Raw genomic sequence first — 22,564 nt, forward strand, 5'->3', positions numbered from 1 at the left:
TAAAGAAATGAATTTTCAAGTATTAAAAAAAGGAAGATCTGGGTTTAGTTTCTTATCGATGATGATGTCATTAGGTGAGTAATATAAGCTGGGAAGGAAATTAGCCAAGTACTTTTTAAAGAAGCCATCATGGCATATATCTTAATCACTTCAGGCAAACCGCGTAAAACATAGGTCAAGGGACCTGATAGGATATGAACCCTATTTCTTCTGAATCCATATGCCAGAGCTGTTTCAAATTACTCAAAGTTCCACAGTTTTGAATTTTGGGGTTGATACTCACTTATTTGCTACTCTTGATTAATTGTTTGTCTTCAGGCAGAGTGATAAAGTCAAACATGGTTTTAAATCCTTTTCTAATACAATTTTTTTCTGTCCTTCAGCATGTTAAACTAAGTGTACTATTTGCTCTACTCATATTTCTTTATTGTTATAAAATCGTAATTGCTCTTGAGTACATTTATCTTCTTTTAAGCTGCAGTGATCATCACACAGTTTTCCTTTTTCTTTTCTTTTCTTTTTTTTAACTAAAATTTAGATTTCTTTGTACTTTTGGTATTATCATTTACCACCCCCATCCCTCTGGTCAAAACCTACTGCTTTAATATCACCTTCTCTTTGGCACTGGCCTCCTAATTACTGACAGTAAAATATGTATCTTTGGTTTACACACTTCACAGTTGACTTCATGGATTCCAGCTGATATAAATGATCACATTCATTTAATTAGTGAATAAATCTATTCCTTGGTAAGATCTCAGCATATTCAAATAACTTATGCTACTCACTTCCATTAAGGCACCCATGGGTACCAAAACTGTAGGAGGAGGACTGTCTTGAAATAGAATTTGGGACAGTGGTGAATACAAAGCTAGTAGTGGTGCGTTTGATATGGAGGAAGGTTTCATGGAGCTGCTGGAGTGGGGTGAGCAGCAGTGATTGATTGGGCATTAAGCTGAGAAGGACTTGGGTGAGTAACATTTGAGTGTTGAGGTACTCCTACAATGATGAAATGCTTTCCTTGCCATGAGTCTAGAATATGAAGCTGACATCAGTACATCCAAAACACATAAGGGGTCCTCTATGTTATAAGGATAAGATATGTTCTCTGGAGATGCTATTGCTGTTTTGAGTTTGTGTGTGTGTGTGTGTGTGTGTGTGTGTGTGTGTGTGTGTGTGTGTGAAGGGGAGGGGGGGGCAGAGAGAGGGGGAGGGGAGGATATCTGGATATCCTTTTCTGTGCGCAATCTGCCAATCTGCTGTTCAATGCATCTTCTATTTGCTGATTTGCCATAATAAACATACCATAACTGTATTCCATGCCAGATTTTCAGAAGTTAATAGAAATTATGTAAACTTTGCTGTCTTTTTAGTTCCAATAGATCAAGAAACTCCTGGATACTAATGTGTTCTCCAACTTTTGCAGAGATATACAGGGTTGACTCCAGCACTGAATCAAATGAAACATCACCCCATTTTCAAAGAAGACCAATGCCCCATCAGTTTACTGCGGAACACAGTGACAGACAAATATCATCTCACAGCAGGTAGTCAAGGTTTGTTTCTACAAACGTGTACATTCTCAGTTTTACAATGTCCTGCAGGTTATCAACTAGATGATTTTAATTTGTTATTAATAAAATTTCAAAGATTATGTATAAAATATGCATTATTTATTAGGATTTTTTGTTGCTGGATACTTTTTCAGCCTGTACACTTCTGGTAACTGCTGAAACCGATTTTATAGATTATAAGTTGACTCTCTTCCTAGTAATCTCTTCCTTCTTGTAGAGTAATAAGCATGTGTAGTTTTTCCATGAAATGCATTAGATTCATATTTTATCTAAATGATGGCCTTCACCTTTCATACAACTGTGCAAGTACTTAGACCATCCCTTTCCCAGAACAAGTTTCCTGAATTTGAACAACAGGCTTCACACAGATGTTTCTTTTTAACATAACCATTTATATACTCAGTTCCCATAAAGCAGCACAGAAGTTTGTAGTCTCTTTAACCATAACTTTCATGGTTCCTTCTGGCCATCCACCCCCTCCCCCCCCCCCCCCCAACCCCTCTCTCTCTCTTCTCAAATTTGCTTTTTCTCAGCCCTCTTACTGTCTTAGAGCATATTTATGCCATATACCCTACAGCACTTTTGCACACAAAAATATATTTGTTCAGCATTACATGTGCTACATTATTTTAATTAGGATTCACATTACTTTAAGATAAAAACTGCATTAAGTTTTGGATTATAATTTTGGTCAGAAGAATCAGCTGTCTGATTTTCTAAAGCATATATAAAAAATACCAAAATTATGAAAAAAAACCCTGTGCCCTCATGTCATTATCTAAAGAATCTTAACTTACGTACAAAGAAAAGGACATGGTTTCCCCATGTTAAATAGCTGTCCATTATGAGTACATTTTTGTTCTTTACTTTTACTCTCATGTTACAACATGTATTCTCCTTATAAATTAAATGAGAGACACCCACCAAGTAGTGTGTAACACTTACTCTGACCCTGGCAATTGGAGCAACATGCTGTGATATGAATAACCACAAGACACATAATATTCAACTTCTTCTCACACACTCATCCTGGTCATTGGGCCCCAATTCAAAGATTGCTTACGCTGGACCCATGGTGCACACAACTCACCTGATGTAAAACTTGACCCTATAATGGCATATCAAATGTTCAAATAACTTACAGGTTACAGGAGACAACTCAACAAAAAGCAGAAGCATTGAGTCATTGGTAGGCACACACAAAAAGAAGAAAACTTGCTCACTTCTGGAGTAATCCTTTTTCCAAGATAGAATAAAAAAAACACACACACACACACACACACACACACACACACACACACACACACAGCAGAGAGGGCACACCCATGTCCCTATATGGTGCTGACTGGACCAACTGTGCCACACACACACACACACACACACACACACACACACACACACACACACACACACACACACCAGAGAGGGCACACCCATGTCCCTACACGGTGCCGACTGGACGAACTGTGCCGGTGCTGCATTTTTGGCAGGTGGACTTGGCTGTGGTCAGTATTTCATCGGGTGAAGTGGGTATGGGGATTGAGTGTGGGCAGTTAGTGGCTTGGAGAGAGCTCTCACATAGCCCACTGTCTCCAAGTCTTCCACTCAACCTTTTCCCTGCCTCTGTTCTGCCAACGTCACCCAATTCACATCTTCACGTCACATTCAGTGGGCACTGCTCCCCACTGACTCCAACATCTGTGCATCGTATGCCTAGCCTTTGTACCTGTCACCCCACCCTCTCACATTTCTAGCCAGCAAATTGGCTTCCTGCTTCCCAGTTGCTAGCTACCATCCTCAGTCCCTCTACCCACTCCACCCAACACAACCCCCATCCCAACTTAGTCCACCTGACAAAATGCAGCACTGGCATTGTTTGACCACCCACTACCCTATAAAGCATAAGTGTGTGTGTGTGTGTGTGTGTGTGTGTGTGTGTGTGTGTGTGTGTTATCAAAAGTCAGAATTAATATTATGCTGCCCCTTCTAAATTATATGGCCTTCTGAAGATTCATAAGGAAAGAATAGGGCTATTGTCAGTAATATAGGAATTCAGACATATCATGTAGCACACCTTGTTACTCTATTGAGCTCACTAGTAGGGCAGTGTATATGCCCCATAAATAATTTGGTACATTTCAGAGTGATTACAGGGACTGATTTTGACTAACTGTAATTTATTTGTAAGTTTTGATGTGGTCTCTGTTTCTCTTCACTCAAACTCTTGTTGGATTCATTATGGTTAATTGGGGTTTCATTTTATGTTGAATTAACTAACCTATTTTGACATGTGTTGATTTCCAATTTTGTTTTACTCAGATACAGTTTCTATGAGCAGTCAGATATAGTTCTGAAGAGGAACCCTTTATTAGCTATTGTTGTGTTTCTCACGGAAGATTTCAAGTAATGTGTTCTGGAGTCAGTGGGATTGAAACCTGCATGCTTTTTTAGACATGTAGATGGTACTTTTGTTTCCAGAATGAAATTTTCACTCTGCATGTGCACTAATATGAAACTTCCTGGCATATTAGAACTGTGCGCTGGACCAAGACTCGTGCTCGAACTCGAACTCAGATCTCCCTACTCTGAATCTTGGTCTGGCACACAGATTTGATCTGCCATGAAGTTCTGGGCTTTTATTATTTGGACTTGTAGCAATAAGAATTTCCACAGCTGTTTATAACATCTCACTTCAATACAACTAAACTTTTGAATTACTAAGGAGGTGAAAGGGATGGTTGCCTTCCCTTCTTTTATGTCTTGGTCAAGAGGAAGAATGATGGTAAACTGAGACACGCTGTTTGCAGAAAACCAACTCTCACTGACTTGTATATTCAAGGTAATAGTTGGCTCTATCTCAGCATAAAGGCATACTTCACACCTTGTCTGTCAGGCTTGGGGGTCTAATCATAAAGCACATGCCTAGTAACTGAAGTGTCCTGGTTGGTTGACAGAATATTCCGCTTTTGACTTTAACCCAGCCTTCACCTCTCAATGATATGAATATTTTCCACGATTGGCACATGGATCAGTTTCCATGTTAAACAATAGGTCCCCTTTCCTTGCTAGGCCTACTGAGGTAAGTGAAAGAAATGCAGGTTACCAAAGTAGCACACAATCCAAAGACTTGCACCAGGCTGTTGAGCTAAGTGTAGTTATTATTATACCCCTCTTGCAGTTGCCTTTCACCAGAGGGGTTATAGTGAAAGACAAACCAAATGTCTGTTGCCCTATGAATTGTCACGACAATGCATGCACATGGTTATTGTGGTAATGTATTACCCCACTCAGTATGAAAATCGCTGATCCATAAACAAAATGCAAGTTCTGCACGGCAGAGCTCCAAGTGAGAGATGATGATAACATGTGGCTTCCAAAAGGACTGTACATTTTCTGAGAGAACACAGTGTAAAGTGTTTCCAGACCATCATCTAGGATTAGAGCCCTTTTAGGGGTTGTGAAGAATGATCTTGGTTTGCTTAAGATAGGCTGAGAAAATCAGGCCGGCATCTCCCATCTGTTTTAGTTACAAGTGTACTACTACTAATAATTATTTTTCTTCTCAGTATGAAAATCGCTGATCCATAAACAAAATGCAAGTTCTGCACGGCAGAGCTCCAGGTGAGAGATGATAACAACATGTGGCTTCCAAAAGGATGTACATTTTCTGAGAGAACACAGTGTAAAGTGTTTCCACACCACCATCTAGGATTAGAGCCCTTTTAGGGGTTGTGAAGAATGATCTTGGTTTGCTTAAGATAGGCTGAGAAAATCAGGCTGGCATCTCCCATCTGTTTTAGTTACAACTGTACTACTACTAATAATTATTTTTCTTCTTTTCTATTTCTAAGTGTTATTTGGTTCCAGTTTTCTGTAATATGCATGCATGATGTAGGCACGAGTCTATCCGTTTGTTATTTACATCAGATCTCATTATTACAACTGTCCTCTCAGATTATCTGATTCAAACAAAATTAATTATATTATTCCAAACCATGTTTACCAGAAATTGTGGTTAATTAGAGAATCTATAATAGTACATAACATTTTGAGCTAATAAATTGATTGGATAATGATGACACCACTCATTGTAAAGACTGGCATTACGACTTTTCAGTAACATAGTTAAAATCCTGGGACAATAATTAACTTACAAAATAACTAACATCAAATTTCAGAAGTAGGCCCATTTTCCATTGCATATTTTGCCCTTGTGCTTGTTAGATTCCACTCTTTGCCATTATACTAATTTTTCTGCACAAGGTGGCATACTTCATTAATCAATTACAGTAACCCATAAGTTCAGATTTTTGCACAATTTACCATATTTTCAGTATTGTATTTTTACTCATAAACAGGATATTTTTAATGTGGACATGCAAAATGGTTTCATGAACTTTTCTAATTGTCTATACCACCACATATTTCAAAAAACAAAATTTTTATCAATACTTGTAGTCCATCCTGAATAGTAAAATCCACCCTATCAATTTTTCAAGTCATCATACAGTTCCTGAATAATAATTTATTCATACACCAGTCTTTAAATAGTCAGACATCACCCAAAATAGTCAATCTGTGACCAGCAAGTAACTTCATGCTATCTGTGTGAAAGTTCCAGTAGTGAATAAACGATTAACATTGATGTCAGGTTTGCTCCTGGTAATTACTCATGAAATGGTTATGTGTAACATGTCTGTGAAAATACGCCTATCAGAGTCCATGAAAAATCAGTAGTTTCGATGCCTAGGAACTTACAAGTGTTTTCTTTAATTCAGGTTGATGAATATTTGACTAAATTTTGTTGTGGTTTGGAGGGATGTTGAACCTTCATTGCCACTGGAACAGTTGATTGTTGGACACATTGATCTTCGTTAATGAGTGTGCTGAGTGAAATATTGTTGTGGGACTTCTGTGGGACTTCCTTTGAGAAAATTCTGCAAGACAGTATTTTTTTGTGATGTTTGGTCTTAATACGAACAATGTACTGTTCCACAAGTAATCATTTTGTCTTGAGAACTTGTTATGCCAGGTGTTGAGTCTTCATGCATATCTCTGAACAGTTGTGCTTGAACTACTTTACAATTTATCTGATGAATTCTGCCAAGTACCAACCTGGCTTATCTTATGAAGTTAAGAAACAGGTCATCGTACCAACAATAGGACTCTGAGGATTATGAAACCGTCAAAAAGTGAAACCAAAATTGTGGTATTTTGTACATTTGTTGAGCAAGCACAATCCAGCACTCATTAAGATTTTCAGCTTTACAACTAAAACTGATGTGTTGCTAAAGAGGTGATGGAAAAGTGACTACAAAAATCATGTTGGTCGACTTAACAAGGTGTATGCCATCTCCTACGAAGTTGTGGTATGCCATGCATTGGTCAGATGATCAGCACCATGGAGGTCCCATTATATAGAACATAAGCATCATACATGTACAACAGATGAGCAAATCTGCAATTGCAGAACATTGCATTGTCATCTGATGGAGTACAACAACAAAGAGATTCTGGTGTACCCTTCCATTTGGGATAGTGTTATCAAGGAGATTAAATTAACAAGTAACTTCATCTGCCTCTACATAACAGAGTTTTCAAGCATCATGCAGCTAATCTTTCCCTTTACTGTTCCACTCACAAATGGACGAGGGAGAAATTATAGGCTGCATGCTTCCATATGAGCTCTTTTGCAGTTGTTGTATGATATGTACATTGATGGCAGTAGAATTTTTCTTCAGTTTCTAATGATGGTCACTTCTTTAAAGTTTCTCAATATTTTTTTGCAAAAAGAATGTCTTCTCTCCCCCCCCCCCCCCCCCCACCCCCCCCCCCCCCCCCTCCCTGCAGGTATTTCCATTTAAGTTCACAGAACATTTCCGTAATATTCCTCTGTTCATTAAACCAACTGCTCACAAATCTAGCACCATGCATCTGGATTGCTTCAATGTCTTCCTCCTGATGATATCTTTGTCTCCAATGAGCACTCAGCATCCGCAAGACATGTTGTTGTTGTTGTTATCATCTTCCCTCTGAAGAATGTTTTGGTGCAGATCCCCATACCAGTCGATTCTGTGCAGACCTCTTCATCCCCACACTACTACTGTGACCTACATTCATTTGAACCTGCTCTTTGTATTCATCCCTTGGCCTTTCTCCACAATTTTTAACTCCCACACTTCCTTCCATTACCAAATTGACAACTCTTTGATGCCTTAGGGTGTATCCTACAAACTGATCTCTTTTTTTTAATCTCATTGTGCAATAAACTTCTTTTTTCCCCAATTCTGTTCATTATCTCCTTGTTAGTTATTCGGGCTACCTATACAATCCTGAGCATTCTTCTATAGCACTAAATTTCAAAAACTTCTATTCTCGTGTATATTTCACTTCTCTATGTATGTATTCTTCAGACAGATACTTTCAGGAAAGACTTTATATGACTTAGATTGATATTAGATACTAACAAATTTCTACTTTTCAAAAACACTTTTCTTGCTATTTCCAATCTGCTTTTTACACACTCTCCACTTTGGCCATCATCATCAGTTATTTTGCTGCCCAAATAGCAAATATTATGTACTACTTTTAGTGTCATTATGATTTTTATTTCTTCTCCCTCATCATTAATATCCTTTCCAAATTTCTCCTTGGTATCCTTCACAGCTTTCTCAATGTACAAATTGAATAACAGTGGGAACACATTCCTCAATTATGGCGTCCCTTTTATGATCTTTGACACTGACAACTGTAGTCTAACCCTTTGTTGCCTGTACATTAACCCTGCTGCATTCAGAATTTCTTTAAACATACATATGCTGTAGGCTTAGATTTGCTTCCCTTCTAGGATAAGCATATTGTCAGTATGACCTCACACATTCCTAAGTTTCTCTGAACTATTTTCTATGAGGTCAGCTTCTGTAAGTTTTTCCATTCATCTATAAATAATTCATGTCAATATTTTGCGACTATGACTCATCAAACTGATGGTTCGGTAATATTCACACTTATTAGCACCTGTCTTCTTTGGAATTGGAATTAACACATTCTCCCTGAAAGATAAGGATATTTCACCTCTCTCTTTTCTCAAGTGGCGGAATAATTTTTTTATGCTGGCTCCCCAAAGAATCTCAATAATTCTGATCCAATTCTGTTTCCACTTAAGTAATTTGATCAAATTCTTCTTGTAGCATCATATCCTCATTCTCACATTCACCTACTTCTGCTCCTCTTTCTGTAATTGTTGTTGTTGTGGTCTTCAGTCCTGAGACTGGTTTGATGCAGCTCTCCATGCTACTCTATCCTGTGCAAGCTTCTTCATCTCCCAGTACTTACTGCAACCTACATCCTTCTGAATCTGCTTAGTGTATTCATCCCTTGGTCTCCCTCTACGATGTTTACCCCCATGCTGCCCTCCAATGCTAAATTTGTGATCCCTTGATGCCTCAGAACATGTCCTACTAACTGGTCCCTTCTTCTAGTCTAGTTGTGCCACAAACTCCTCTTCTCCCCAATTCTATTCAATACCTCCTCATTAGTTATGTGATCTACCCATCTAATCTTCAGCATTCTTCTGTAGCACCACATTTCAAAAGCTTCTATTCTCTTCTTGTCCAAACTATTTATTGTCCATGTTTCAATACCATACATGGCTACACTCCATACAAATACTTTCAGAAATGACTTCCTGACACTTAAATCTATACTCAACGTTAACAAATTTCTCTTCTTCAGAAACTTTCCGTAATATTGCTAATTTGTTTTGCTTACATAGACTCTCCATATATATCTTCCACCTTTCAATTTTTCCTTCTCTGCTTAATAATGGTGTGCCACCTTAGCACTTGATGCTCATTCAGCTGCTTCTCTTATCCTATTGGCAACATTTATCTTTCCTCTCATTATGCAAGCTTCTACAGCCTTGCAGTTGTCCTCTAGCCATTTTACACTTTCTGTCTATCTCATTTTTGAAAAGTCTGTATTCCCTTTTGAATTCTTAATTTGCTGCATTTTTATATTTTCTCCTTTCATGAATTAAAAGTCAATATCTCCTGTGTAATCCAAGGATTTCTACAATGCCTTCTCATTTTACCTCCCCACCTGCCTTTCCCATTCCATCACTCAAAGCTACCCATTCACCTTTTATTCTCTTTCCACTACTTCAATCTGATGGTGCCTAAAGTTCCCTCTCAAATTCTCAATAACCCCTGGTTCCTTCAATTGAAACAAGTCCCACCTCCTCAATTTCCTAATTTTTTCAATTTCTGCAGTTTCAATCTGCAGTTCATAACCAACAAATTGTGGTCAGGGTCCACATCTACCACTGGAAATGTCTTATTTCCAAATCTGTGTCTAACCATCATATAATCAACATGAAACCTTCCAGTGTCCCCATGTCTCTTCCATGTACACAACCTTCCATTATGATTCTCAAACCCCATGCTGTACTTTGACAAGTCTGACTCGTGCAAATAAATTTGAACCAAATGTAAACATCAAGAGTCACACATGTGGGGAAAAAAGTTGGGCCCAACTTTTTTTATATTGCCAAATATGGTTCTATTAAACATGTACATTATCCAAAAAACAATTTATAGTTAGAGGAAAGAAATATTTGATGATTACTTTGAATAGCAAAGGTAATGTTAAAAAAATGTCTATTTCTGGAGTTAAAAAAAAAAAAAAAAATCATCATTAGGAGAAACACCTATTCAACTTCATAGGAAATATTGGGCTCGTTTCCAAAACTATGTCAACTCAGTGCAAAAGATCCTACAAGAACTTGTAAAGTTTGCACGAAACACAAAGAGTGAAGCAAAATCATGTGGTAATGCGTGGAGTGTAAAGTGGCAATGCATCTACCACAATGCTTTCGAAACTACTAAATTTTAGAGTTGTAGGTATTTTCCTATCAGAAATTTGTTAAAATGGAGCATTTATTCTTGTAATTATATTTTTATTGACAATATCTACGTTTAGGTGTCATGTAATTACACTCCTTCTGAAGGAAATATTATAATTTCTATTAAGCTATTGTTTCTGTGTAAAAACTTATATTTATTTTTTGAAGTATTGTTTAAGATGTTATACTACAAAGCTATATTTATATTTATTTTTTGAAGTATTGTTTAAGATATTATACTACAAAGCTATAGCATGTCGGCTTGTACTGCAAATGTCCCAGGCATCATGCTGGCCATTTCACATACACACCGTCTCCAAACAGTTGGGCATGGATTTAGTCAAACTAAATCATGGTCTGCACAAAATTCTCTTAGACGGTTATGTCTTTCATTCCTTTCCTTCAGCCCGTGTTCTTTTAAATTTTCATACAATATAATTCCAGCTACCCATCATCACAGTTAAATCCTCCCCCCCCCCCCCCCCCTAACTATCTGAATAATTTACTTTATCTCATCATACTATACATTCTTTCAATCTCTCCATCAACTATGGAACTAGATGGCATATAAACTTCTACTACTATGGTGGGTATTGGGTTCTACTACTTAAAAAGTCTTCAAATTATATACCTGAGAAGTTATTCCATATGCTTTGTCCTTCGTTAAAAGTTATCTGCAGTGTTGCACAGTGTCAAATGCTTTCCAAAACTCTAGCAATATTAAATCTGTCTTTCTCTTTATTCATAACTCACACGGTGCCATAGGAGAAAAAGTCAAGCTAAGTTTGGCATGAATGATGCTCAAGAATTCCATAGCAAACTGAGATTAAGGATATTGGTATGTAATTTTGTGACTACTATGTATAAGAAGGGTAAACGAGCTTTTACTTTTCTTACACACGGGAGTCACCTGCACATTTTCTGGTTGTTTGGGACTTTGCAGTGGGTGAGAGGGCCAATGCCAAACTGGACTTTCATCTGAACATGGAAACATATTTATTTTCAACTCTTTCATCCACTTTTCAGTGCAAGGGCTACCTATTTCTTTTGTCAAAATATAGGTGTTTGTTAGGTGGCAAAACTGTGGTATGTCTGCATCACCCTCTGAAGTGAAGAATTTTTTAATGTTGAATTTAAAACTTCAGCTTTCCTTTTGCTGACTTCTATTTCCACACCAAAATAGTTGATGAGTGATTGAAAAGCCTTTGATTTGTTTAGCGATTGTATATAGGACCAGGGTTTTCTCCATTTCTTGACAAGATCTGATGCTCGTATAGTAGTGGAAGTTGTATGCTTCATTCATTGATCTCTAACAACTGCTTATCTGCTCTTTCCAGTTTAGAGCTCTCCTAGCCTTCTTGATGGATTTATTAACTTCAGTAGCTACAACGATATTGCAACTGCTAATCTTGTCTTTATACTAACACTGTAAATTAAGTCTCACTAGTTTGTAGATACAAGGCCAAAAATATGCACATTCCACATGGCTCCATAACACGCCTAACATTGGAACTATTGATAAATAGAAAATCCCTCCATCCATGCACCTGCTTGCACCCTGCTAAAGGAGCGTCCAGTCTTAGGGCGAATGTAAGAGGCCAGGTGGCCAGTACCCACATTCACACTTCACAGTGAGCAATGCAATTATGTTACAACCTGCCCCTCAAACCAAGGTGATCAGTTTCCTGTGCTGGGTACACTGGAAGGTGCCTCAGTAGCGGAGACCATGAGCAAAATGAACAACTCTTAAAGTGGCCTATGCAATGCCCCCATTTCTCCTCTGACACTACATCCCAAGGCAGCAGCCTGCACATGGGTAACATGGCCAATATTATTTTCAGCTGTTTGTGATTTGTGGCAACTCTTCCTGCTTCCCCACACAGCAAGCCTACTCCTTTTCCATGTTGTTGTTGTTGTGGTCTTCAGTCCTGAGACTGGTTTGATGCAGCTCCCCATGCTACTCTATCCTGTGCAAGCTCCTTCATCTCCCAGTACCTACTGCAGCCTACATCCTTCTGAATCTGCTTAGTGTATTCATCTCTTGGTCTCCCTCTACGAATTTTACTCTCCACGCTGCCCTCCAATGCTAAATTTGTGATCTCTTGATGCCTCAGAACATGTCCTACTAACTGGTCCCTTCTTCTAGTCTAGTTGTGCCACAAACTCCTCTTCGCCCCAATTCTATTCAATACCTCCTCATTAGTTATGTGATCTACCCATCTAATCTTCAGCATTCTTCTGTAGCACCACATTTCGGAAGCTTGTATTCTCTTCTTGTCCAAACTATTTATCGTCCATGTTTCACTTCCATACATGGCTACACTCCATACAAATACTTTCAGAAACGACATCCTGACACTTAAATTAATACTCGATGTTAACAAATTTCTATTCTTTAGAAACGCTTTCCTTGCCATTGCCAGTCTACATTTTATATCCTCTATACTTCGACCATCATCAGTTATTTTGCTCCCTAAAAAGCAAACCTCCTTTACTACTTTAAGTGTCTCATTTCCTAATCTAATTCCCTCAGCATCACCTGACTTAATTCAACTTCATTCCATTATCCTCGTTTTGCTTTTGTTGATGTTCATCTTATATCCTCCTTTCAAGACACTGTCCACTCCGTTCAACTGCTCTTCCAAGTCCTTTGCTGTCTCTGACAGAATTATAATGTCATCGGCGAACCTCAAAGTTTTTATTTCTTCTCCATGGATTTTAATACCTACTCCGAACTTTTCTTTTGTTTCCTTTACTGCTTGCTAAATATACAGATTGAATAGCATCGGGCAGGCCAAAGGCTACAACCCTGTCTCACTCCCTTCCCAACCACTGCTTCCCTTTCATGTCCCTCGACTCTTATAACTGCCATCTGCTTTCAGTACAAACTGTAAATAGCCTTTCACTCCCTGTATTTTACCCCTGCCGCCTTCAGAATTTGAAAGAAAGTATTCCAGTCAACATTGTCAAAAGGTTTCTCTAAGTCTACAAATGCTAGAAATGTAGGTTTGCCTTTCCTTAATCTTTCTTCTAAGATAAGTCGTACGGTCAGTATTGCCTCACGTGTTCCAACATTTCTACAGAATCCAAACTGATCTTCTCCGAGGTCGGCTTCTACCAGTTTTTCCATTCGACTGTAAAGAATTCTTGTTAGTATTTTGCAGCTGTGACTTATTAAACTGATAGTTCGGTAATTTTCACATCTGTCAACACCTGTTTTCTTTGGGATTGGAATTATTATATTCTTCTTGAAGTCTGAGGGAATTTTGCGTGCCTCATACATCTTGCTCACCAGATGGTAGTTTTGCCAGGACTGGCTCTCCCAAGGCTGCCAGTAGTTCTAATGGAATGTTGTCTACTCCCGGGGCCTTGTTTCGACTTAGGTCTTTCAGTGCTCTGTCAAACTCTTCACGCAGTATCATATCTCCCATTTCATCTTCATCTACATTCTCTTCCATTTCCATAATATTGTCCTCAAGAACATCGCCCCTGTATAGGCCCTCTATATACTCCTTCCACCTTTCTGCTTTCCCTTCTATGCTTAGAACTGGGTTTCCATCTGAGCTCTTGATATTCATGCAAGTGGTTCTCTTTTCTCCAAAGGTCTCTTTAATTTTCCTGTAGGCAGTATCCATCTTACCCCTAATGAGATAAGCCACTACATCCTTACATTTGTCTTCTAGCCATCCCTGCTTAGACATTTTGCACTTCCTGCCGATCTCATTTCTGAGACGTTTGTATTTCTTTTTGCTTGCTTCATTTACTGCATTTTTATATTTTCTCCTTTCATCAATTAAATTCAGTATCTCTTCTGTTACCCAAGGATTTCTACTAGCCCTTGTCTTTTTACCTACTTGATCCTCTGCTGCCTTCACTATTTCATCCCTCAAAGCTACCCATTCTTCTTCTACTGTATTTCTTTCCCCCATTCCTGTCAAATGTTCCCTTATGCTCTCCCTGAAACTCTGTACAACCTCTGGTTTACCGTATTTACTCGAACCTAAGCCACACTTTTCTTCCGGTTTTTGTAATCCAAAAAACCGCCTGTGGCTTAGAATCGAGTGCAAAGCAAGCGGAAGTTCTGAAAAATGTTGGTAGGTGCCGCCACAACTAACTTCTGCCGTCGAAAATATGTAGCGCTACACAGGCATGCTTTGTAGGGACAAAGATAAATACTGACGCCAAAACCTCTGCGTCAGTAAATAAATTAAAAAAAAGGTGGAAGACGAGCTTTTTTTCTCCGCCCTGAGTTTCGACCACTGCATTTTCATACATTATCCATCGAAGTAAATACAAATTCTGTATTGTTCATCTTCGAATGTAGCAGAATTTCAATGTACTACGAAAATACGACTGGCAAGACTGTTTGGGATGTTTGTCAATATGGCCAACTCTATGTTCTGAATTTTTTTCCACCTGTGAGAAGAGATGGTTGCTAATAGGAACCTGACAAAATGTGAATCACATGCAGTATTCTCTTCACCATAAGAAAGGAAAGAAACATTTTGCCATGTATTCTTTCATGTTTACTGCTATCTCATTTAAATCCTGTCTGCCTAATAAACTACGAAACTAGAGTGAGACAACAGCAAACGCGGAAGAATATACATATCGTGTCATGTTTATATTCGTATTATTCTTACGCCTAATAGTGATACAGTCAGAAATGAAGCACGGCAACTGACTAGATTTTTAAATCTTAAGATGACTCTAATTTCTGTGCAGAGTTTGATGTACTAAAGAAGCGGCCGCAAAGATTTTCAAACGGAAAAAAATTTTCGCCTAACTCTCGTTCAGAACATGTACTATCATACGCAGTCTATTATTTGGTTCTTGTTAATAACTATCAAAGAAAGCAGCAGTGTAAGTAACAACAAATAGCAGTCTCTCACCATTGTTTCGCTAATGAGACGATTCCTCTCTCTTTTTTTTTTAATTGTAAGCGGCGGTGGCGCGCACAAAAGCAAGCCATGCCGCGAGCGACGACAGGCCGTAAACACGCACTATCAGAATGCAACAAACAATGCGTGACACAGTACAGTAATGCATATTCAGCTTAGAGTGATGTAAACACATATAACAAAGAGAACGGCACTGATCAGATCAAAGCAAAATAAGCAATCGATTCAAACCAGACGAAGCACGTGAAAAAGGAAGGGTACCCGTATAAATACGGACGGAGGGCCTGACGCATAGCAATGGCTACCTGGTAAAGCTTAACTGCCAAGCTTACAACTCGAACCAAACTACTATAGCTATATCGTCATTCATTCGACCTAAATTGTGTCTCGTATTACAATGGACCAACCTTTTTTTGATTTGGAGGTGCGGCCTGAAACTTTTCTCTCCCCTTGAATTTCGAGTCTCAAATTTCACGTGCAGCTTAGATTCAGGAATTTTTTTTCCTTTATGTCGAGTCTCATTTTTCAGGTGCGGCTTAGATTCGAGTAAATACAGTAGTCAGTTTATCCAGGTCCCATCTCCTTAAATTCCCACCTTTTTGCAGTTTCTTCAGTTTTAATCTACAGTTCATAACAAATAGATTGTGGTCAGAGTCCACATCTGCTCTGGAAATGTCTTACAATTTAAAACCTGGTTCCTAAATCTCTGTCTTACCATTATATAATCTATCTGAAACCTTCTAGTATCTCCAGGGTTCTTCCATGTATACAACCTTCCTCCATGATTCTTGAACCAAGTGTTAGCTATGATTAAGTTATGGTCTGTGCAAAATTCTACCAGGCGGCTTCCTCTTTCATTTCTTAGCCCCAATCCATATTCACCTACTACGTTTCCTTCTCTTCCTTTTCCTACTGTCGAATTCCAGTCGCCCATGACTATTAAATTTTCGTCTCCCTTCGCTACCTGAATAATTTCTTTTATCTCATCATACATTTCATCAATTTCTTCATCATCTGCAGAGCTAGTTGGCATATAAACTTGTACTACTGTAGTAGGTGTGGGCTTCGAGTCTATCTTGGCCACAATAATGCGTTCACTATGCTGTTTCTAGTAGCTTACCCGCACTCCTATTTTCCTATTCATTATTAAAGCTACTCCTGCATTGCCCCTATTTGATTTTGTATTTATAACCCTGTATTCACCTGACCAAAAGTCTTGTTCCTCCTGCTACCAAACTTCACTAATTCCCACTATATCAAACTTTAACCTATCCATTTCCCTTTTTAGATTTTCTGATCTACCCGTGCAATTAAGGGATCTGACATTCCACACTCCGATCCGTAGAATGCCAGTTTTTTTTCTCCTGATAACGATGTCCTGAGTAGTCCCCACCCGGAGATCCGAATGGGGGACTATTTTACCTCCGGAATATTTTACCCAAGAGGATGCCATCATCATTTAATCATACAGTAAAGCTGCATGCCCTTGGGAAAAATTACGGCTGTAGTTTCCACTTGCTTTCAGTCGTTCGTAGTACCACAACAGCAAGGCCGTTTTGGTTGCCCCTGCAACTACTGAAAAGGCTGCTGCCCCTCTTCAGGAACCACATATTTGTCTGGCCTCTCAACAGATACCCTTCCGTTGTGGTTGCACCTACGGTATGTATATCAGTATCATTGAGGCACTCAAGCCTCCCCACCAACGGCAAGGTCCATCGTTCATGAGGGGGTCCTTTTCCATCTTAACACTAAAATTTGAATGAAAAGGATCAATACAGATGAGCCCTATTTTCATCAATTTGCTTTACCAAATTCTTAAAAGCACAAACACAAGCTACTGGAAAATAATGAGGCTGCTACTGTCACTAGTTATCTGCATGCTAACCAATAAGCAAATGCGGCTACACGTGGTTACACTACTATGCAACTGTAGCGTTGGAGGTGGCACCAAGCTACACTACAAAAGCTATGAGCTAAAAAACTAAAAACAATATGTACAAGATGAGCTGTTGTGTTTCAGTCATGGATTTGGGTTACCAAACTTCTTAAAAATCACAAACTATTACAATGGGACTGTCACTGACACTTGTTCACTGTGCACTGCCAGACAAGGAAATAAATCAAAGAGGGAGTTTTTGCTTCAGTTGTGCCTTGTACCTCACACTTTTCCAAGTCAAACAACAGCGGGACAGAATTAACATTGATTGCTCACCTGCTGTTAATTAATATTTCACTGTTGGCAACATCTGGCATTGGTCATCTTTGGTTATGTGGTGGTGCTAGTTTACAGTGCATGTTGTCTTTCTGCATGTCATTTTTTTGCTTCCCGATTGAAGTAGGTCCACCAATGGAGGTTGTCATGCACAGTGATTTCATGTTTTATTTGTACCTTGAAAATGATGGAGTTTTCACCTGTAGAAATAATGGTGATTGTCGATGATGGTACCAGTCTTCATTCCTGTAAGTTATGAAAACAACTCGCTTGATGGTGACGAAGACTTGCTCAACAGGACTTATTTCATAAAGTGTTCTTCAAACCATTCTGGCACAATTTCAGAATGATGGAGAAGTGCATTTTCTTAATAAAGTTACTGCTCAGCTATAGGAGCACCAACAGATTCTTATGCTGGCCGGAAGGATTCTGTATTGTTTGATGGTGAGAGGCAGTAGCAGACCTATCAGGGACTTGATTCATCCTCTGTAAACATCCCTTACACAAAGAAGACCACCACCACCACCACCACCACCACCACTGCCTAAATGATACCCTACTGGTAAATCGGATGCATCATCTCATACGGTTTTTTGATGTATTTGTATATTCCCATCAGTGTGTTCCAGTGAGTGCAGGCAACATTTTTCATTCTCATGCTTTGAGTGGCCAATGGTAATGATCCTGTGACCATGCTAATATTCGTGTACTGTGTCTTTTTTAGAGAAAAAGTTACACGTGGGTGCACTGACTTCTGTGTATCATCTATTACAACCTGCAATAGTCAATATTTTCAACACACTGCTGCCTAAGGCAGTTGACTTTGCTGGTGGTAGTTTTCCCCTAATTCAAATCCTTCTGGTACACACTGTGGTGATAAAAAAGCCAAGCACCTGCATGGCATCATAGGTGGAGAATTCCATGCTTTGGGCAGCCACAATCTGTAAAGGCTAAGATACAAGTCAGTGCAACTGCCTATCCTGCATTGTCTGTCACACCGAAGGTCCGTATAAGGTCTGACAATATGCCCACCTATTCCATTCACTACAGTGAAAGGAACTCATTCTCTTAATAACAGCTATCTCAACTAAATTGCTCATGAGTGTAGCCTGAACGAATATGCTTTCAATATCTCGTTAATTATATTTGAAGTATATTATTTCTACTTTTATTCTTTCTTTATTTGTTACAGGTGCCAGCGACAGGAGAACCATGATAAATCATGGTACATGATTCATGTTTGAGAAGTTAAGACTAATCAGGTATCTACCCCTGACATAAATAAGGACTTAAAGGTAAATGCTACATACTATGAAGACATGTATTTCAACCAACAGAGAAAGTGCAGGCTAGCATAAGGGACATGATTTCATAATATCACAAGTTTCTTCTTTGACTCTAATGAAATAAATTAGGAGTTGCGAAGACAGCATGGAGTATGAATGTAATGATAAGCTGTTCATAATGGTGGTAAGATATTACAGATGCAAAGATATATGGACAAAAAAGTGACAAAAAATATTCAGCAAAGTGGAATACTTATTCTTACAAAAAAATTAGTGATGAATGGTATGAAGTAAATAAACTACATATGAACAACACTTCTTGCTGCAGAGACTCAAGAGGAAATGGAAAGAATAACTTATGGAGAAAAATGGGGGGAGGGGGGGGGGAGGGGGGTTACAGTGGAAGGAGTAAACATCAGTGACACAAATGAAAGCAGAAAGGAGGACAAACCAATAAGACAAGAGGAAAATAATTTCTAGGAACAAGTAATAGACCAAATGTCAGAAGAGAAAAGTGAGGCTTGATATTTCAGAAAGTGAAGGGGGAGGAGATACTGTGGAACGTGAGTCAGTATGAGTGGAAGACAGTCAAGCAGCTGTCCATGTTTGTGTATGTTTTATGACAGTACAAGGTCTTTCAAGTACAGACAATTTTTACTGAGATTTTTGTAATGTGTCCTCACATAATCATTATTTTAAATATCACTTCAACTTTGGCTGATGAGACAAATGTGTGGCAGGTTCCTGCCTCTGGTGGGGTTAACTAAATTTTTCAAGGCAAACACATGCTACTCAACAATCAGTTGGACAATCTTTGCATTCCACATTAGTTAACAGTAACATATTAAAACTGAATTCTGAACCAGAGATATGTATATGGGATAATTTTAAGACTTGTTCTGGGTGTATTGTTGATGAATTCAAGTGAAGTCAAAACTTTTTAATACCAGTAAGCAACTAAAAAGAGAGAGGACATCTTACATGCTTACAGACATTGAATGTTCATGGGAGGGGGCGAATAGTGTGACAAATCATTACCAGTAGCAGTGATGGGTAGTAAAGTGTGAGGTTTGAAAGCATGTAAAGACAGACAAGGGCCGGGGGGATATGGTTGGTGCTGATAAAAATGGCTATAGTTTGTATGTAGTACAAGGTTCAGTACATCACACCAGAATTACTGTTTAATGTAGATTTTAAGATTGTGTATGGTGTTCAAGTAGGAAGTTGATAGCTGTTACCAACTTAAAAGCTGAATGCCTATACACTGACATTTCAGCCTGCATCAACTGTGTCTTACATCAAAGGTCATCTGTCCACCTTTCATAATGACACACAATTAACAAAGATGTCAATAAATACCAGTGAAGACTCTTACATGCATTTATTACATGCATGCATTAACAATTTTGTATGTGATTAAAAAAATGAGAACCCTATTTTGCAACATTTCTCAGGTCATCAGAATGTGTGGTGCACTTTCCAGCTGATGGTTTTCTTTTGTATGGTCATGACATACAGTGAAATTGAGAAATAAACTATTTTTTAAAGTTTCTGATGAGCTTTTTCTTACATTGTGTTTGAGTAGTATACATGTATGTACTTTAACTTACCAAACGAGAAAGCACTGGTATGTTGATAGACACAATAAAAAACACACAAACACACACACAAATATTCAAGCTTTCGCAACCCCAGATTGCTTCATCAGGAAAGAGGGAAGGAGAGGGGAAGACGAAAGGATGTGGTGCAGGTTTTAAGGGAGAGGGTAAGGAGTCATTCCAATCCTGTGAGTGAAAAGACTTACCTTAGGGGGAAAAAAAGGACAGGTATACACTCGCACACACATACATACATCCGCACATATACAGACACAGGCAGACATATTTAAATGCTAAGAGGTTGGGCAGAGATGTCAGTTGAGGCGGAAGTACAAAGGCAAAGATGTTGTTGAATGACAGGTGAGGTATGAGGGGCGGCAACTTGAAATTAGCGGAGGTTGAGGCCTGGTGGGTAACGGGAAGAGAGAGAATATATTGAAGGGCAAGTTCCCATCTCCGAAGTTCTGATAAGTTGGTGTCAGTGGGAAGTATCCAGATAACCGGGACGGTGTAACACTGTGCCAAGGTGTGCTGGCCGTGCACCAAGGCATGTTTAGCCACAGGGTGATCCTCATTACAACAAACACTGTCTGCCTGTGTCTCTTCATGCGAATGGACAGTTTGTTGATATAGGGAAAGGGGCAGTTAAAGAAAAATTGTTTCTTGACAAATTATGTGTATGTGGAACACACATACATTATTTTTGAAAATAGCTATAGGTATTTCTGTACATCACATGTTATAACTGTAAGATCGCAAATATTTCATGTCATACAGTCCAATGATGCAAATACAGTTCTCTGTTACCTACTGTATCATACCATAGTACTGTCCCTTATTATTATTAAAAAACAGGTGTTTCTTTCTCCTCTTCTCATTTTTGAAAGAATACGTATTTAAATAAGTAATTTGATTGCAGTACTGCAAATATTAATACAGCAATTCTTAAAATTGTCAGTGAGTTAGTTATGCAATAATGATGGAAAATATAATACATACAGGAGGATAGACTGCTATGCACCAAGTAGAAATGGCATTGGGCAACAGATAAGACACGAAAAAAACGTGGAAAAGTTCTGAACACACACACACACACACACACACACACACAGAGAGAGAGAGAGAGAGAGAGAGAGAGAGAGAGAGAGAGAGAGAGACTATTTGGGACTGCAGGTTATGTTGGATTTCAGGGATGGAGCCACAGCAGCAGGCCTTGTATGTGAACATGTCACACTGTTGGCAACATTTTGGAAAAAAAACCTTCATAAAAACATTTTTTTTTTTTTCAAATGAGAATTTATTTTTATGGGAAAGAGCATTTCTTAAACTATTTTTCCACATAGTTTCCAACATGATTCAAAGATTTGTCATAGCAGAAACCCAATTTTCCTATGCCCTCTTCATAGGAAGATGCTGCTAATGAAGACAGTAACTGCTGAATACCATTTTTTTTGTGTCATCGTTGCTGTCAAAGTACCTTTCTCCAAAACTGTGTTTCAAGTTTAAGAACAAGTGATACTCAAGAAGTGTGTGATCGGGGTTGTATGGCGGGTGATCACACTGCTCCCAACTGAATTGTTGAATAATGTTTTGAGTCACATCAGCAGAATGTATGTGTTATCATGAAGCAACACAGTGCTTTTCATCCCTTTTGTTCTGATTTACACTCTGAAATTTTCTCCATGTTTCACAGTATCATATGGCATTGATGGTTTCAGATCTAAGAAGGGACTCAGCAAGCAGAACGCTCTGTCTGTCCCAGATCACAGTTCATATGATTTTTTGTGCTGACAATGGTTTTTGTGTGTGTGTGTGTGTGTGTGTGTGTGTAGGGGGGGGGGGGGGGGGGATTATTGGCGATTGCGAGTGCCTCCACTCCATGGACTGTTATTTCGATTATGGAGTGACACGACAAACCCACGTTTCATCACCAGTTAGTTAGTTAGTTATGTGTTCCATTGATCAATCTCTTGTTAAGCGTTATGATGTGGAGCGTGTCAAATGCATAAGAAATGCACACATGAATCAACGTGTTTTTAATTTTTATCATCTACCCCATTCCCTTAAATGTCACAAAATGCTTATATTATA

At 38.7% G+C, this 22,564-nt stretch overlaps 1 protein-coding gene across 1 annotated transcript in view; it reads left to right on the forward strand.

Annotated features, from left to right (window-relative positions):
- The window catches only part of LOC126456748 (Down syndrome cell adhesion molecule-like protein Dscam2), a 660,038-nt gene extending 640,928 nt beyond the window's left edge, over positions 1-19,110 (forward strand). Inside the window, exons 34-35 of the mRNA XM_050092498.1 lie at positions 1,427-1,547; positions 18,782-19,110. Coding sequence (XP_049948455.1) covers positions 1,427-1,547; positions 18,782-18,833 — 173 coding nt within the window. The 3' untranslated portion in view covers positions 18,834-19,110. The remainder of the gene's footprint in view (positions 1-1,426; positions 1,548-18,781) is intronic.
- Positions 19,111-22,564: the final 3,454 nt, after the last annotated feature.

This window comes from Schistocerca serialis, chromosome 1, assembly GCF_023864345.2.
Source record: "Schistocerca serialis cubense isolate TAMUIC-IGC-003099 chromosome 1, iqSchSeri2.2, whole genome shotgun sequence".
Taxonomy (NCBI): domain Eukaryota; kingdom Metazoa; phylum Arthropoda; class Insecta; order Orthoptera; family Acrididae; genus Schistocerca; species Schistocerca serialis.